Source organism: Zeus faber, assembly GCF_960531495.2.
Source record: "Zeus faber genome assembly, chromosome: 18".
NCBI lineage: Eukaryota > Metazoa > Chordata > Actinopteri > Zeiformes > Zeidae > Zeus > Zeus faber.
The window spans coordinates 20,360,559-20,379,985 of NC_137210.1; the positions used below are offsets into that span (position 1 = coordinate 20,360,559).

Genomic DNA, 19,427 nt, shown 5'->3' on the forward strand with positions numbered 1-19,427 from the left:
GTGTGTGTGTGTGTGTGTGTGTGTGTGTGTGTGTGTGCACGCGCGTGCGCGTGTGAGGTTAGGGGCACACTGATATCCTCGTGATTCATGGTCTTTTCCAAGTAATGACTGGTGCAGTGTGCAGGAGTGCTGAGTAAGCTCAAAATTTTTACCCCACACACACACACACACACACACACCCACCCACACACACACACACACACACACACACAGAGTCCTACACAATATTGACTGGGGTGGTTTCGATATTGATGTGGGCACTTAAGATGGGGTGATGTTCACCACCCTTTAATTTATTCTGGTGGCAGAACCAGTGGTGTGTGAGACAAGTTCTTGTCTCATTCTTCGTTTTCATAAAAAAAGAAATTCCTCTTGTGATTTTGCTGTGCATTGCTGTTCATTTTTGCTTGATTTATTTTCCGTCTCAATACACTTGTGTTGCTCACATACACATGTAATAATTAGTTGACACCTTTTCACACCCACACGCCCACACACCCAACTTTCCTCTTCCCACATGTATGTTTCTGTATGTTTGATGAATGTAGATTATTCACACCCGAACACCGCTCACTGCGTGTGTGACTCTCACTGCATTTTTCAGTGTGCCTCTGCGTTTCTGTCGCGCTGCGTCCCTGCATCTTAATGTCGGCATTTCATACATCGCCTTGCGTGCTGTGAGCGTGCCGCCAATGTGCTGTTTATCCCTCATCTGTCAGTCACAAATCAATAATGCAGGACACCACAAACCCACGCCACTAAAAGTCCAGGCTCCGGTCCGAAACCAGAGCGAGAGGCAAAACAGACGTAGGATACAATAAGTTTCCTTCTTGCAACTCAAAGTGGGGACTCACCAACGCAGCAGCTGATGACTTTTTACAACAGGTGTTACGTCGGCTTTCGCTACCTGTCGAGAAATGCACCTACCTTGCAGGAGCAATCGCTGTCAAAACCCATCGCTCTGCACTGTTAAATATACTTTGCATATCCTTCCTTTAATATATATATATTTATATATATATATATAAACACATACATACAAATACAGTGTATATATAAATACTGTGTATATATGTATATACATATTTACTGTATATAGATATATAGATCCTTTAATAATAATGTTTTACTATTTCTGCTGCAAACTGTACAAATCACACCATCAAATAAGGGCATTATAAAAGGCATAATGTAGCTCATATAGTTTTATTTGTTTTTTATTAATCAATTCATGCTGAAAAATCCCCCAAAAGTAGGGAGCTTAAAGTAACTCAATGAGCCAATATTTCGAGAAAACATTTCAAAATGATAACAGAAACTGGTCATGTGACTTAGATATGACCCAAAGAAGAGGGTATAAGAGATTAAAACATATGTTTAATTGATATATAAATTGAATTGCATTCATTTACCTGTTCCCCATTGTGGCTATTCACTATTTTTACGCCATCTTTAAGATTTTTTTTACATTTAGATTTTCTGTTATTTAGCCACATACAGTAAATGGCCGCGTTTGGCCAATTATTTCCAAGCCTTTTTAGCATGTCCCATGAAATAAGATTCCCTTTCATATGGATTTTCTCACTAATTTGATTTCTCCCCCTCTCGCAGGTTTGGGAAGAAGAAAGAGGAGAAGAAGGAAGGAAAGAAGAACGCTCTCCAGCGGAAGAAGTCGGAGATGCTGAGTGCGGAGGAGCTGGAGAACATGAAGGAGGAGATAGAGAGGTTGGTGGAAACCGCCGGAATTCTTCTGCTTACTGTTAAACTGTTTACGACTCGCTGTTTACCTCGCCTCGCTGCCATTTTGGCGTCCCACCTTGGTGCTGTGTCGATGGTTGTTCATTCTCACGGAGTCTGCTATCTAAACTGCTCCCGAACATCTCTGGCAATGTTTCACCCCCTTGTATTTCTCTCTCTATTTTTCCTCCTTTCATTCCCTCCCGTTCCTCTGTTCTGTTTATACTCTATGCTCATCATTCCTGAGTCGTATTATTCTGTCACCGCGCCCCTGGCTGTGGTCAGATTTCTAGCATTGCTCTGTGGTTGACCGATGTCGTAACTAACTCAGCCGTTGTCCACTGGAACGTCCACACAACTCACGGGAATGCAGGGGCTTTTTTCTGTCACATTTAAAGTGGTAATCCATAAAATCGGCAGTGTTGCACAGATAACTCTACAAGTCCCAGATTTCAGTTTTAAACTGTAATTTGTTTTACCCTCGTCATGGTTGCTTTTTCACTTTGCTTTTTCATGGTTTTCATGGTTGCTTTTTCACTGTGCCCTTGTGCCTTTGTATTCTTGACCAGGAAAGAACAATGCAAACGGCATATAGAGGAGTGCATGCATAACACAAAAAAATCGTTGTTTCTTAAAAAAGTCGCAGCAGCAGTGGCAGTACAATTATAATATTTACATTATATATATATTTTTTTTTGTTACGGATTTCCACTTCGATTCTTCTTCTTATTATTTTTTATGCAATTGAAAAAAATTTTAAGCTTCCATTGCCCGGCAATAATGGTTGCCCTGTGGCAACCAGATTGGGCTATTATCGACCATCTTATGCTTGCCCTGTTGATGACCACGGTTCATATGTTTGAAAAAATGCTTCTGTATGTTTGGAAACTTAAACCAAGGAAAATGTGTCAGAAATGGTGAAACAAGTGAGAATATCATTATCCTTATTATTATCCTCATCATTAGGATAAGGATCCTTGTCGCTAATCTTACAATTATTACAATTCGGGAACCATTTTGTCAGTTTTGAAAACCAACAGCTGAAGAATGTTTTTTTGTCTTGGTGTCGGGATTCTCTACAGTTTCTGTTTTGTTAAGATTTATTTGTTTTGTTTTCGGCAGGATCGAGGCAACGTACCCCGAGCTGCGAGAAAGCAAGTCCAAAGACCCTCGCAGGAAAGACGGGGCCCGTGGGCCACAGTACCAGGATGTTGAGGACGACGACACTGACCCCAACTATGCCCGCATCCACACCTTCAGAGAGCACGACGTGTCCGCCTCACCCCAGGCGCCTCCTTACACCTCCCACCCCAACCACATCCGTACGGCCTCCCCCGAGCACCCGACCGCCTTCGCCGGGCACGTTAACCAAGACAACGACCCTGCGGCGGGTCCCAACGGTGATCCTCTGGACGGGCTGTATGCTAAGGTCAACAAACCTAGAGGAAGTGCGACCACCTCCCCTAATGCTCCTGCTGCAGCCAGTGACAGGTAAGGTCACCATCCGTTTCCAGTTCCCAAATGTTGCGAAAAGTTGCACTGATACAGAACCTGGGTGAAGCCATTATAAGCTAAGGACACACATTGGCTAAATTAATGATGTGAATACTCACTGTAGCCAAAGGTCAGTTGAAATCCATTTCAACCATAGTGCAGATGCCATGCGACCGTTGTGAAGCCAGGTTGGCCAAGACACAACGTTGTGGAAGACCAGTTTAAACAGCTCACTTTTAGCTGTTATTTGGTTGAATTATGTGGAAGAAAAGGGTGGTGATTGATAATTTGACCATATGTTGGGGATGACTCTTGGTGCTTTCATATACTCTATTTACACACGAGACTTATGAGAGAAACAGTCATTAATAATATAGATATTGCGAACGAGCTAGTACCGTAGAGGCAACAGTTAGAACAATCCTTGAAGTTCAGAAAACGTCATTACTTTACTGTAGTGCAGAGGTAGAACTGCAGAAGACAACAATTAACTTTATCACAATATTACGATCACTCAAATTCACAGACAGTCTGGTATCACGATATTAATATATAGATTAGCAGTGTCACGATTCTGATTCGAGATCGAAAATCGATCGAAATGAGCGTTCGACTTCCAACTTTGAAATCCCAAGCAGGTTGGTGATTCTCCTTTTATTTTTGTGGGTAATATTGTCCGACACGGTCGCCATGTTGGGGCTGTCAAGATCCGCCGGTAAACAAATGCAGAGTGCGCTGGGGTGTGTGTGGCCCTCCGCTGAGTCGACTGCAGCTCCCGGCTCTGAAACCGACAATCATGAAGTTTGGTTCGAATATTACAAAAAAAACAACAATAAAGTTCAATATAAGTTCTTCCATCTTGTTGCACAGTGAACGCACATTAGAGAGAGATATTCCCGGTAATGGTGTGTGAAGTCGCTGCACCAGCGCGTTTCCCTCTCCTCCGGCATTTCACTGTGTGTACAAGAATGTCCAGTAATTCCAAAGACCAAAGTGGGAGATAAACCCGACCATCACCGATGGAATGCCTCTCGTGTAGAGGTTCCCAACCAGTGCCGTGAGAACACGGGCGGGATCTTTTCAGGAGCGATCTGCGATCTGCTCCACAGCGGAGCCGTAGCAGGAAAAGGAGTCAATTAAATACATCGGGGTTTTTATTTGCTTTGTTTGGCGAAAAGATCGCTGTGATTGGAGATGTGGAGCTGCAGGTAGTCATTTTCCTTTTACTACCAAAAAGAGCATCCATTTTTCTGCACTTATTTTGGTAAGTAACTTAAAGGTAGTGTAATAAGTAACTTATTGTTTATTATTTTAAAGTCTAGTTTTGCTTTTTTTTTGTTTTTAACTCTTTGGATCTTTATATATTCTCATATTTTTGTTATTATTTATCATCTTTAATATTCAAATAAAGGTTACTTATTGAGGAACAAGAGTTTTTCTTTACAAATAGTCGAACAATGGCATAGCCGTCAGTGCTGGAAAAAATACATGTTAACATCGAATCGAATCGTGACCTTGAAATCGAAAGTGAAATCAAATTCTAACCCCCCTAAAATCGATATCTCAGCCAGTCGTATTACATGGGATGGAAATCCACATACTGTATTTAACGTCGGGTGCATGACGGTTGGTTGGCTATGCGGCAACCAGCAATATTTTCTCCTCTTTCTTATCTCTGTTCCACCCATGCTTTTTTTTTTTTTTACCCTTTTCTAGACATTCCTCACCCCATCCCTTCCTCCATCATCCTTCTCCATTTCCTGTACAATGTGATATTATGTTGCTGACGTCCTCATATTTTTACCACTCCCCTGTCTAAATCAGGTTTCACCTTCTCACTGCCCTCTATTTGCCAACCTGTGTGTGTGTGTGTGTGTGTGTGTGTGTGGGGGGGGGCGTAATAGAAAGTAATCGTAAAAAAGTTTTGTTTTTTTTGTGTATGTCTGTGTTTAGAGGGTCAGGTATTTTTTAATTTATTTTTACCATGCAACCATAAAAACATATCTACGTGTACTGTATACTACAACTCTGAAGCCAGAACTCAGTAAGAGAGTAACAACATTTTAGTTGGCCATTTTAAGTGAAGTGAATCAATAAAAACAGCAAAAAAGCTTACTACAGAGAACAATATCAGATTGGAGGGGGTATTGTGCCATCTAGTATGTATGTATAAACACCCATCGGCCAGGACATGAAAACCACTGACAGGGGAAGTGAATGACATTTATCATTTTGTTACAATGGCAAAAATGCAATTTTAATTTACATTCATTAGCAAACAAGTCTTACGTTGCTCAGGAGAAGATCTGTGTTCAGTTTTTTTTATCATAAAATAATTAATGCTCGAAGAAACTTTGTAAACCTCACCGAACAAGCCTTTGATACCTTTTTAACAGAGTTTTTGTTTATTTTGTTTTTATTTTGTTGGCAGGTAGATTCTCTTTTTTATGTATAAGAAACTGTATTTTACGTTGTATATTCTGAAACGTGGCATGTATAACTACACCGACCAGCCACAACATTAAAACCACTGCATGTGAAGTAAATAACATTGATCATCTCGTTCCAATTGCACTTGTCAAGAGGTGGGATATATGAGGCAGCATTTGAACAGTCAGTTCTTGAACTTGATGTGTTGGAAGCAGGAAAAATGGTCAAGCGTCAAGGATCTGAGTGACTTTGACAAATTGTGATGACTAGACGACTGGGTCAGAGCATCTCCAAAACGAAAGGTCTTGTGGGTTGTTCCCGGTGTGCAGTGGTTAGTACCTCCCAAAAGTGGTCCAAGGAAGGACAACCGGTGAACCGCCGACAAATTGGTGAAAAAGTTAATGCTGCTATGATAGAAAGGTGTCAGAACACACAGTGCATCACAGCTTGCTGTGTATGGGGCTGTGTAGCTGCAGACCGGTCAGAGTGTCCATGTTGACCCCTGACTACCGCTGAAAGCTCCTACAATAGACACATGAGCGTCAGAACTGGGCCATGGAGCAATGGAAGAAGGTGGCCTGGTCTGATGAATCATGTTTTCTCTTACACAATGGGGATGACTGGGTGTGTGTGTGTGCGTCGTTTACCAGGGGAAGAGATGGCACCAGGATGCCTTATGGGAAGAAGACAAGCAGGTGGAGGCAGTGTGATGCTCTGGTCAATGTTCTGCTGGGAAACCTTGGGTCCTGCATTCATGCGGATGTTATTTTTACACGCACCACCTACCTGAACATTGCTGCAGACCAAGTACATCCCTTTATGGCCACATATTCCCTGATGGCAGTGGCCTCTTTCAGCAGGATAATGCGCCCTGCCACACTGCAAAAAATGTTCACGAATTGTTTGAGGAACATGACAAAGAGTTCAAGGTGTTGACTTGGCCTCCAAACTCCCCAGATCTCAATCCGACGGAGGATCTATGGGATGTGCTGGAACAACAAGCCCGATCCATTGGGGTCCCACCTCACAACTTCCAGGACTCAAAGGGTCTGCTGCTAACGTCTTGGTGCCAGACACCACAGGACACCTTCAGAGGTCTTGTGGAGTCCATGCCTCCACGGGTCAGAGCTTTTTGGCGGCATGAGTGCAATCCACACAATTTTAGATTCAAGATTCAAGATTCAAGATTCAAGATTCAAGATTTTTATTTGTCACATACATATACATACTTCCATACATATATGCAGTGAAATGTAATGCAACGCACCCGGTGATAGCACACAAGAAGTCCTAGGAAAAAGTACAAAAATAAAATAAAATAAAAAGTAGAAAATGCCTTTCTAATAGACCGACTAACTGACTCCTAAAACGTAATACAGTAAGTGGAATACTTATAGAATAAGATAAAAAATATATAGAATAAAATACAATAAAAAATAAATTGAAATAAAATGGAATAGGTTGAAGGAATATGGCTATGTATATACAGATATGTGCATTTAAAGTGGCATGTGAATTAAAGTGGCATGTGAATGTGAATAGTGTGAGGTAGTGTTTGGGATAATACAGCACAGTATACAACAGTACGGCGCAGCAATACGGCATCACGAACAACCCTGAACAGTGATACAGTATGCGGTACAGTATGCTACATACAGTACAGTAGGTAGTGGAGCCTAGTGCATGGCTCAGTTAGGACCCCTGGTGAGGTCTAGGCAGGTGGTTTTAATGTTGTGGCTGATCAGTGTGTGTGTGTATATACAGTGTGTATATATATATATATATATATATATATATATATATATATATATATATATATATATATATATATAGCTCACTATAATCAAATGAGACAATGAAAGTTGTTATTTTGCGAGCAGAGTCTGAGTGTGTGTGTCTGTGTGTTTAGGTGTGTAATATGGGTATTGTGTGTTTGTGTCAAGGGAGGTCGAGACACCAGCGCGTGTGTGCAACAGATAAACAAATCACAGAAGACTCACTTCCATCAGTGCTTCAACAAAGCCACAAGGCCAGACACAAGGAGGGATGGGAAGCCATAATATCTGGATCCATCCACTGGGATCTTCACTCTCTTCTTTTATAAATGGAGGCGACACAATGCATTGACAGTAAAAAGTACACAAACACACAGACGCATAAACACAACACCCACACACACCAACACACAAAACGCATTAAAACCCTCTAAACACGCCACATGAAGAATAATTGAGAAAAACAAACTGCCATATACAGGCAGTGTCCTGTGTGATCTGCAGGGATCTGTATAATAAACGATGCAGCTCATGGTAGCGTACGGAGCCAAACATAAATCACGGTGCGCTCCTATCAGGATCCGCTGCAGCCTCGATGCTGAGCTGGGAGACAAATCTCCCAAAGCTCAGAGGATTGGACGACTTGGAGATAGAGCTGAAGCCAAGGTGAGAGAGGGTGAGGCTTCAAAATTGAAAAATCCTGGTGCCCTGTTTTAAAACTGTCTGAAACATGGAAACATGTCTTAAAGTGAAATGCCCCCAAATGTAGCAAGATAGTTGGGAATAGAATTGCTAAAGAAACTTTTGACGAAGCTAGTTTTGAGTGAATAGAGAGAGATCCTGCTGTCGTGGTTTTTTTAATGGTTGTTCTTGTTGCAATGCAAAGCAAATTCAACCTCCGTCTCCACAATACTTGTGAGAGCTTGCAATTTGGTACAATTCTTCAACTTATTGAGCTTATTAAACAAATTAAACCAGACACACCATTAGTATCTTATATCAGCCAGCTTTTATTCTAAAGGTCACAGCAGCTCTGTTATCACACACACACACACACACACACACACACACACACACACACACACACACACACACACACACACACACACACACACACACACACACACTCACTTATTTTAGATCTTCTTTCAAAAACAGGTGTACACATGCAGAGATGAAGAAGTGCAATATTTGTGAAAAAGAAAGAAGTAGAGGAAATATAGACACAATATGGAGTCCACATTGTCCTCCTTAGACCCCGTCTACCTCACACACACACACACACACACACACACACACAGCCGCGCACATAAAAACACTCGCACACTTTTCTTTGATGTGCACACAACAAGATAAAACGAACTGTGGAGTTGGAGTAATACATGCTGGGAAGGACAGACAAAGCTGGGGATGGAAAAAAACAAACCAAGAAAGGGGCCACACACACTCACACACACACATGCACGTCTGTGCACCCACACACACTTTTGTGTTTACATGGGTACATACACACAGACGTACAGTCTGAACCCTCTCGCTGTCTCTCTCTCTCTCTCTCTCTCTCCCTCTCTCCCCCCCCCCCTCTCTCTCACTCTCTCTCTCCCTCTTTCTCTCCCCCTCCTCTGTCTCTCTCTCTCGCTCTCGCTCTTCCTCTTTCTCTCCCCCTCCTCTCTCTCTCTCTCTTACATGCAGGTGCATCAGCAGAATACAAGGATGTTAGCATATCAAACATATGCACACACTGTCTCTCTCTCTTTCTCTCTCTCTCCCCCTCTCTATCTTTCCCTCTCCCTCTCTCTCTCTGTCCATTTTCTGAAGTGGCCACCTCAGCCTTGGTACAGTGCAGCCCTCAGTTTTCTCAAGTGCACCCCCACCCGCACCCCTCTCCAGGTTACCATAACAACCACGACCTCCACTACTCCACCAATTAGAAAACAATCAGCCTGGAAAGGAGAGCGAGAGAGAGAATGGGGGAGGTAGAGGGAGATGGAGAGAGAGAACGAGGGAGGTAGAGAGAGAAAATGAGGGAGGTAGAGAAAGATGGATGGACAGAGTGAAATAGTTAAAGGGAGACAGCGAGAGTAACTGACAGAATGACAGAAAGAGAAAAATTCAGAGAGAAAGGCAGGGAGAGAGAAAGGGATGGGTGGAGGAAAAGAGGAGGGGACAGAGAGAAAAAAAGAAAGAGGGAACGAGGTAGGTACCGAGAGATGGATGGACAGAGTGAGAGAGAGAGAGAGGAGCTGACTGATGAGCGGACAGAAAGCGAGAAAGGGGGAGGGAGGGAGGTGCAAGAGAGAGAGATAGATTGAGGAGAAGAGAGGACGGGGAGACAGATAGAGAGAGAGAAAAAAGAGACAGGGAGAGGGAATGAGGGTGTTAGAGAGATGGGTGGACGGAGTAAAAGAGGGGGAGAGGGACTGACGGACAGACAGAGTGAGTGAACGGGAGAGGAAAAGTGGGAGGGAGGGGAGGGAGGGACGGATGGAGGGCAAGAAAGAAAGAGGAACGTCCAGAAAGAGAGAGGAAAGGAAGGAGGGAAAGAGGAAAAAAAGCTGAATTTAAAGAAATAGCAACAATGGCAAACAAAAGAAAGTGCCCAAACCTACTGGAGGAATTGGGTCCATGAGAGAAGAGGAAGGATGGAGAGAAGAAAGAGGAGGAGATGAGGAGAGAAGAAAGAGGAAGTGGAGAGCAGAGAGAGCCTCTGACTAATTGTAGTCCAGGGCGGACGGGGTCTGGAAACAACGGCTGCGCTTCCTGTCTTTCCGCTGCCAGGTGAACAACCCTCCCATCAAAACTAATGGGAGAACATTCTCTCTTTCTTTTTTCGGCTTTTTTTTTTTTTTTTTTTTTCTCTCTCTCTCTTCCCCCCTCTTCCCGCCCGTGGCGCTCACCCAGGGCTGACACGGCGTCCAATCGTCACGGCTGCACAAAACACCATAGAACAGAATAGAAAGGAAAAACGATAGAAGGTTTAGGGAGAGAAAAGATGGGGAACGGATGGAGGGAGCGATGGAGAGACAGAGAAGAGACGTCACTGATGTGAGGCTCGGCCTGTCACCGGAGAGGCTCCATTATTATGTTTAATTAATCTGACGTTCTTGCAGCTCACTAAGTGCTACACACACACACACACACACACACACACACACACACACACACACACACACACACACACACAGAAGGGTTTATATTAGGCAGGTGGTGTCTCAAGATGTGTGTGTGTGTGTGTGTGTGTGTTGTAATTGTGTCTATAAGTGTGAGAGAATAAAAGAAGACAAGAGGACTCTATGGGTCGGGGTGTGTGTGTGTGTGTGTGCGTGTGTGTGTGCGCGTGTGCATGCGTGTGTGTGTGTGTGTGTGTGTGTGTGTGTGTGGGGACCATTTTCTACCCATTGAGGAGGTCTCAATGGGTAGTCAGACCCTACGTGTGTGTGTGTGTGTGTGTGTGTGTGTGTGTGTGTGTGTGTGTGTGTGTGTGTGTGTGTGTGTGTGTGTGTGTGTGTGTGTGTGTGTGTGTGTGTGTGTGTGTGTGTGTGTGTGTGTGTGTGTGTGTTTGTGCGCGTGCCTGTGTGACACAAATCGCCAGAACCCAAAATCCAGTGACCGATGGTGGACCAGCAGCTTGTGTTCCTGGCCATCATTCCGCCTTGAAAGAAGCAGCATCACGTGGCAGATTTTACCAACAACCGTGTCAAGTCCTTGATCCGATACCGCGATATCACTGCCATAGTGTGATGCTGTGATATCCGTCAACATCTTCAAATGTAGAGGCTTTTTCAAATTTCAAATCAGTAATGGAAAACAATTGATCCGTCTCAACCTTTATGGGAACAGACGCTGTTTCCCTTTTACCGGGACTTTAAAACCCGTAACTGGCGAACACATTCAGCTTTTTGCTGATATTTCTCTTTGCTGCAGAAAATGTTTGCGCTCAGTGTGTAATTGTGTTTAGTTGGGGGGGTGTGTGCAAAGCTGAGGGGGATCTGAAGTGGTCGAGAGAAGGAAGAATGAACCAGGGGGGTAAAGAATAGAGCAAAGGAGGAGAAGAGGGGAGGTGCGGGGAGGAGAAGAGGAGGAGTAGGGGTGGGTGGGGGTGGAGGGCAGCCTAAGTGGAACAATTATAGACAAACAAAGGGAACACACACAAGAGGAGAGACGGTCGCGGGACATTCGAGGCTAAAAGGCCAAACAAGACAGAGCGGTGGATGTGGGAAAATGGAGACAGAAGCAGTGAAGGATTACGAGTGTGTGTGTGTGCGTGTGCGTGTGCGTGTGCGTGCCTGCGTGTGGTTTTTTTTCAGCGAGGGGTTGGGGGGGTGGAGAAAGGAGGAGAAAAGGGCCGGTCTCTCTTCCGGACTCTAAAGCGTGTGATTCAGCCTCTCTAATATAGAGCAGTCCTCAAGTGGCACTCGCCCTCTCCATCCCTTCCTCCAGCTCCCTCTTTTTCTCTCTCTCTCTCTCTCTCTCTTTCAATAGAGGGCTTGTCTTTTCACTCTCCCTTTCCCTCTCCCCTCATTTGCGGTTTCCGCCTTTTCGTATTTGTACCTTCTCGGTGAAAAATAATTTTCAAGGCAAAGGACATCCACTAGTGATGGGGCTTGTGTGTAACGCATACACACACGCGCGCACACACGCACACACACACACACACACATACAAGCAGACACACAAATACTCTTCAAGCTTACGTACTATCCCTCTCCCATAGTTGCATCCTGTAGCTAAGCAACAGGTGTGAGCAGTGTATTTATTATGGGTTTCAAGTGTGTTCACACAGGTAATGGACCCTATGTGTGCAGAGGCTGTTATTATTATGTGTCCATGATGTTTTCGTGCCCGTATGTGTAGGTGAACATGTACACTTTTTTAACTTCACTTTTGCCTGTGATGAACCTTTTTAGTGAAGACCGAGAGAAAATGTTCAAAGATAAGATAAGAGTGAAGATACGATGACACCTTATTAAACCTCCCGAGGGGAAGCTCAGGGATGTGCCTTCAGACACACATGTTCATAGCATGAGCATTTTCTAACCTTAGAATGTATGATGACAAAATGCTCCCAAAGGCTTTGTGGCTTTTATCCTGAGCCTTTTTTTTTTTTTTTTTTTAATTTTATTTTCTCCCTCATTTTGGTCCTACTTTAATGCCCCCACGTGTCCTTGTGTTAACGGGGAACTGTGTAAGATTCTCTAGTGAGTAACCTGAAATCGCAATAACTTGATCTATATATCCTCATTGATTTATCAATTTATCCTCCCTGCACGTGTGTGAGGCTCACCCTGTGGACCAATCAGAACTTATTTACCAGTTTTCAGCACTCAGAGTAACTTTGGTGAGAGTGAGCAACAGGTCGGATGTAGAACGCCATCCTGGCCGGGTGTTCACTGATCCTTATTTATCATCATTGATTTGGATGATCATTTTGTCTTCGGTTATCATTTTACCTCTGCGTGATGGAAGTCTCGCATCTCAGTTAAATGAGAAGTAAAAAAAAAGTAAAATGGAGGATACAGTAGATTTGCTCCCAGGCTGGTATTCCAATATGTGTGCACCAAAAGAAGATATCCATACAATCCAGATCACGTGAATTCACACCAAGTAGTAAAAAAAAACAACAGCTTGTAGTAAATCTCAACGTCCACAATTACCCATTAATCCCCTACGGCTATTTGGTTCTCCGAGCTGCTCCTCTTGTGGAGAGCAGCAACTACCCAGCAAGCATTTAAGGGCAAAGAATTAAAAAAAAAAAAAAAAAAAAAAAAGATCTCTAATGGCTATAATTCTAAATGACTAAGTGCATGTGATAGACCAGTGATTATCTCTCAACTCCTCACTAATTGTAATTGTCAGATAAATTGCTTTGAAGAGACGAGCGCTTCACTTTGCTCATATTCGGGGCATTGCTCGAACGGAGCTTCAAGGAAAGAGTGATGAAAAGAGGCTGAAGAGGGACAAGGGAGGTCACCCAGAGAACAAAGAGCGAGAGGGGGGCGAAGTGCTGAAATATGGGCGTGGCAGTACGGCTGCACAAGATGCGCACGTTGTATAGATGCACTAATGCAGAACGCAATATATATATATATATATATCGTGAGGCTGTTTTGATCATTTTTCTGGTCATTTTTGTGTGTCTGCTTTATGATGTCATAAGCGAAAACTTGTTGCATAACTTCCAAACAAAGTATTGACGTTACAATTTTCAAATTGATTCTGAAATTGAAAGAATATGAATTAATCATATCTGAGTGGAATTATTATTATTATTATTATTATTATTATTAATAGTAGAAGTAGCAGTAGTAGTATTTATTTAGGTTTTTATCCATCTCTAAAAAACAACCACAATATATAATGTTGGTATCGTAGGATCGGTTGCGGAGCTACGTAAACGAGGCGTTTTGAGCTCTCGGAAAACACTGCGCCCGCTGTCCGTGTCGGCGGCACCGACGCAGAGATAAAGGATAAAGGACGGAGGCCGGCCCGCCCGGCGCCGCTGCAGCCGGCCGAGACGTTGGGAAAATAGACATGTCGCCGTGGGGACGACTGGGGGGGGGGGCACATTACGCCCTGACAGCCTGTCTGAAGGATGACACGCCGGCCAATTCACCACCTGTAGCCCCGCCGCGCCCTCGCCCTCGCCCTCCCTCTCCACTGCCTCGCACGCCCGCCCCATGCATATACAATTCACACACACACACACACACACACACACCAACAAACAAAACGTTCTTTCAAAACTAATTGTTTAATCAATGATACGCCGGCACTTTACCCGTTTGCTCTCCCCGCCCGCTGCCCTCCACCTCCCATGTTTGGACAGCCAGTCGGAATGATGTCATGGCAGCTCTGCGGAGCGCTAATTACTCCGCTCACTTAAACGCCGCAGATTACCCAACACTGTCATTTCCTGTGCGCGGCATTTTGGAAACACGTGTCACTTCCTGTTAGCCCACGGGGAAGGGGAGAGGCGCCGCCTGTCATATGCACGCACACACTCACTCCCTCGCCCCTGTCGCCCCTATCCCCACCTGTCAGCGGCGGTGATCTTTTGTTGTCAAACTTCGTTAGCGGAGACGTGGGCTAATCGGACGGGAGGCTCGGGGCAGGCAAATTAGCCGCGTAGGGAGATGGAGGGAGAAGGTGGGGAGGGAGGGATGGAGAGGGACGGTTTGAGGGAGGACGAATGTGACTGATTTGGGCAGAAATTGCAGTTGGGAGGCGGGTAGAGAATGTCTGGAACTTTGAAACAAGCACAGCAACAAAATAAAACGGATCTCAAAAGACCAGGCCACTCCCGGTATCCATGGACAGACGAATATTACTTCAAGAGGATTTATTTCGAGAATAGTTGATGTTTCTTTAAGGCAAGTCAGGTCCCAAGTCAAGTCACTTTTTTTCCCAAGATACCGCAGTCTCACCTGCAGTATCCTGCCTCCGGTGAGTATCTGGAAAAGACAAGGTGTTAGTACCTGTCTAATAATGATATTATTGGGCAATCTAACGAACCTGTCCAAAAATGAATTGAATTTGTATTATAATTATAGATATTCACTGAAATACATGTAATCAAACAAAAAACAAATATCTTTATCTTCTCAATCCAAGTAATATTCCCACCCCATCACTTTTAAACCGTTGACAGCCAGACTAAACATCAAACTTACACCCACCCTTTTTGAGTTCCAGTGAACACACCATCCACGGTTCCCATGAACGCAGCACCCTTCTTGCTTGCAGAGCCGTGTTCTGTGTAAACGCTCGTGTAAACAAACATGGATGGATGATTTGTAATAACTTGTCCGACCTCTGCACTTTTTTTGTGAGTGACTTAAAAGAAGTGTAAAACAGATAAGTACAGGATAAATAATCAATGTTTTTTTGATTATTATATTATTATCGGGACACATGGGCTGCATAACTGCCGATCTTGATGTGGTCAAAAAAGTCAAAGAATGACCTTTTCTATCACTGTCGCAAATCAGCGGCAGAGCTGCTTCACGGCAGTATGTGACATCATTAGGAGTCACCGCGCTTTACGTTATCTGCACGTGGGAGCGAATGTAAGCAAACATGGAGCGTGGCGCTTCTGACCAATCACGGCGCACGGAGCTTAAAAGGGAAGGGAGAAAAAACACCCTCATCCCTTGTTTACAAATTTCAACTTTCAAAACACCAATTTGTGTTTGATAAGGAAATCTGGCACGGTGGCACCATTCATGGATTACTACAAGATCCGTGCGTCTGCTGCCGAGCCGTGACAACATAAGGTGAGGGGGACTACAGAGTCCAACCAAAGTACCTTTTTGTTTGCCGATCGTGTTTTAGTTTGAGGTTTCAGTGAATAAAAGTGAACACACGTCAGCGTACCATCAAAATGATTTTGAAGCTTTAAAAAGAGTAAAGAAAAGTAAAAAAGTTACATAGTGTTGCTTCAGCGTAATAACACAGCAGAATTTCTGTCTTAATTTAAATCATGTGTCACACTTTACTATTTGATCATGTTTCACTGTGCGACAAACCCTACAATGTGTAGCAACTACAACCATAAATGGATTATGAGAAAATGTGTGTGTAATTGCACAATTAAAGCTGAATGTATGTCATGTTGGCATGTTGTTAAAAAAAACGGCATAATTACATGAAGTTCCTTAACGTGTGCCTGGTATCAGCTAAAATAAAATTGATTAAAAGAAAAAAAACGATTCTCGTTGACAAAAAATCTTCACTACCCTGATTTCATGAGAATATTTATATTTCGAAATCAATATTAGAACAGAACAGCTAAGCTTGAGTGATATTATGATCGAGAGTTAACACAACATTCATTTAATCTGATACAAAATATAGCTCATTTGGACTTCTTCTCACACACACGCACGCACGCACGCACACACTTGGACCCAATCTCTCAGCCGGCGGGCTATCAATCTTGTGGCCGTGCTCTGGCACACCAATAACAATTCCATAAATGTTTAAAATGGGAATCGGCAACGCGGCGTGGATGTTATTAATACTGACATTAATAATTAAGAAGACTGTTTCATTAATGACACGGTCGGATCGCCTCTCATACGTCAACATCCACAGCCGGAGAAGACATCACTGCCATTAAAGGCTATAAATATTTACAAGCCCTGAGAGCCCAAAAAATGTCTACTGTGAAGATGTGTACTGGTAACCATCCTATTTAATCCCTTGAATGATTGACTTATCTAATTGATTTGTGTAGTTTTGGGTGAAGGGTGGGGATAGATGGATCAGTGGTGGGATGTTCGTCCGTTACGTTCTATGACAGTGTTGAAACCAGACACCAGACTTCAACCATATATCCGTTGTATTTAGCGACATGGTGACAAGCCGATTACCAAAACTCACGTAGAGAAGCGTGTATATATATTTATATACAATTATTTTTATTTATTTATTTTCATTTTAAATTAAATTACATTTTATTAAGACTAATCCATTACTTAATATGCTGCTTTCCCTTTTACTGGAGTCTATTTGTGCCAGGGTATTTGAGCTTTTACTCAAGTAAAAACTTTACTTGAGTCAAACATTTTTTTACTTTTGTCTGCGTGGGCTTCTATTTTAGTCTATGTGGACATTTCAGTCTCTTGATTCATCCTGATAAGAAAATAAAAAATACTGCTTTTGCAAATCTCCACCACTGTAATTTTTAAAAAGGATGTGACCATTTATATTTGTGTCCGTGCGTTTCTCCTTGGCGCACTGTAAATAATGACTGGAAAGGTTTTTATTTCAAGCTCCGTGGAGGCTGCCTGTTTGGGATGGAGAAAAGATGAATAATAACGAACAGAAAACGTTCTCGCCTGCCGTGTTCTTGTCTTTTCTCACCGGGACCCTGGGGAGTTCAAATGTTCACCTCTCAACACTACGTGGACATCCGTTCCGTCGTTTTTACGTCTCAGAAACGAGTGATTCTTCCATCTTGACCCCCCCCAAAAATAACAAAAAAGAGTCATCTGTGTGAAGCCATCAAGGAAAGAAAGATAGATGAAGGTCGACAATCTGAGGTCAACAATCTGACCGAGAAAGAGGCCGCAATAAGAGAAATAGAAATAAAATAGATATCAAAATTGATATGACCGCTCAAATGAACAACTTAAATTCTCAAAAATGTTGAAATCAGGCCTGGTATCAGAAGACACGGACAGATGAAGGGACAGACAACAGAGAGAATCAGACGGAAGTTGAACAGCAATATACATGTGAAGTAATCCGGGGCTCACACACTGAAATCCCAGGACTTTCAAGTACTTTTTTAAACACTATGTTTTCATTTTCATTTCAATACATTTTAAATGGGATCTTTATTAATTAAAATCGAATACAATCATACAATATAACCACAACATTAAAACCACTGACGTGAAGTGAATAACATTGATCATCCTGTTCCAATGGCTCCTGTCCAGAGGTGGGATATATGAGGCAGCAAGTGAACAGTCAGTTTCTTGAAGTTGGGTTGGAAGCAGGAAAAATGGTCAAGCGTAAGGACCTGAGTGACTTTGACAAGGACCAAATTGTGATGGCTTGACGACTGGGTCAGAGCATCTCCAAAACAACAGGTCTTGTGGGGTGTTCCCGGTATGCACTCGTTAGTACCTCCCAAAGGTGGTCCAAGGAAGGACAACCGGTGAACCAGTGACAGGGTCATGGGCGCCCATGGGCTCATTGATGCACGTTGCGGAGTGAAGTCTAGTCCGTCTTGTCCGATCCCACAGAAGATCTACTGCAGCACAAGCTGCTGAAAATGTTAATGCTGCTATGATAGAAAGGTGTCAGAACACAACTTCCAGGACTTAAAGGATCTGCTGCTAACGTCTTGGTGCCAGACACCACAGGACACCTTCAGAGGTCTTGTGGAGTCCATGCCTCCACGGGTCAGAGCTGTTCTGGAGGCACGAGGTGGAGCTACACAATATTAGTGGTTATTAGTGGTGGTTTTAATGTTGTGGCTGATTGTTGTGTGTGTGTGTGTATATATATATATGTACCATCTCATTGTGGTCTAGTGTACTATTATAAGTTTCTATTTACAACTACATATGCAGGATTAAATGAACATTTCTTTGACATCATCTAAGTCGTAAAAGCGATTCTGCAAAATGTTTATAAGGCCTTCATCGTGATTTAAGTGACAAAATCATAGGGATATCACAGGTTTTCAATGATTGCATTTTTTCAAGGACTTTTCAAGCACTTCAGCCAAAAATGGGCTAATTTTTTTTTTAAGTATTGCAGGACTTGAATTTCTTGGGATGGAAATTCAAGCACTTCAAGCACCCGGTGAGGACTCTTGAGTAAGGGGGTCGAGGAGAGAACGTTCTAGAATCATAAAGAAAAAAGTGGGAGCAGAAAATGCGACAGCCCTGTATTGTACTTAAAACGTTTACAAAGAAGAAACGGGAGTGAAGAATATCTAACAATCCACGCCGCCGCTGAAAGGGGGAGAGGAGCCACAAAAGGCCAGTCGATAGTGGAGTAAAGCAGGAAGTCCTTTGATTTCCACAAACACAAAGTCATGATAGCTCTTTGGAAAAATCAATAAACCTTGAAAAGACAAACTGCGATTGATTCAAAAGCTTTCGAGACGGCGAAGAATAAAGGGGAAGGAAAAAAAAGAAAGGCCCTTTCATCTATTTTAGGAAAAGTAGAAAATGTGACTTCCCTACCGACAGATGCACAGTCATGATCATCGTTTGGAGGATCGATGCCACAAACAATAATGGCGCTCTTAATTGCCCCGGGAATGTCACAGTTAATGATGAGCGTCTCACTGTTTTCACCCACTAAAGCGATTGAATATTGAGCTTCTAATTAAATCAGCCAGTTGCAATCCATCTATTCAGTAAAAAGAAAGAAAACAAGAAAAAAAAGAAATGGTCTCATTCAGAAATATGTAGGAAAGCCCCAAAAACGTATTTAAATGACAATACATAGCGCATATTTTTGTCCAAA

At 43.0% G+C, this 19,427-nt stretch overlaps 1 protein-coding gene across 1 annotated transcript in view; it reads left to right on the forward strand.

Annotated features, from left to right (window-relative positions):
- The window catches only part of LOC307244573 (partitioning defective 3 homolog B-like), a gene marked incomplete at both ends in the record, with an annotated part of 251,215 nt that overhangs the window by 165,945 nt on the left and 65,843 nt on the right, over positions 1–19,427 (forward strand). The window contains 2 exons of the mRNA XM_080019807.1: positions 1,612–1,725; positions 2,860–3,228. Coding sequence (XP_079875933.1) covers positions 1,612–1,725; positions 2,860–3,228 — 483 coding nt within the window. The remainder of the gene's footprint in view (positions 1–1,611; positions 1,726–2,859; positions 3,229–19,427) is intronic.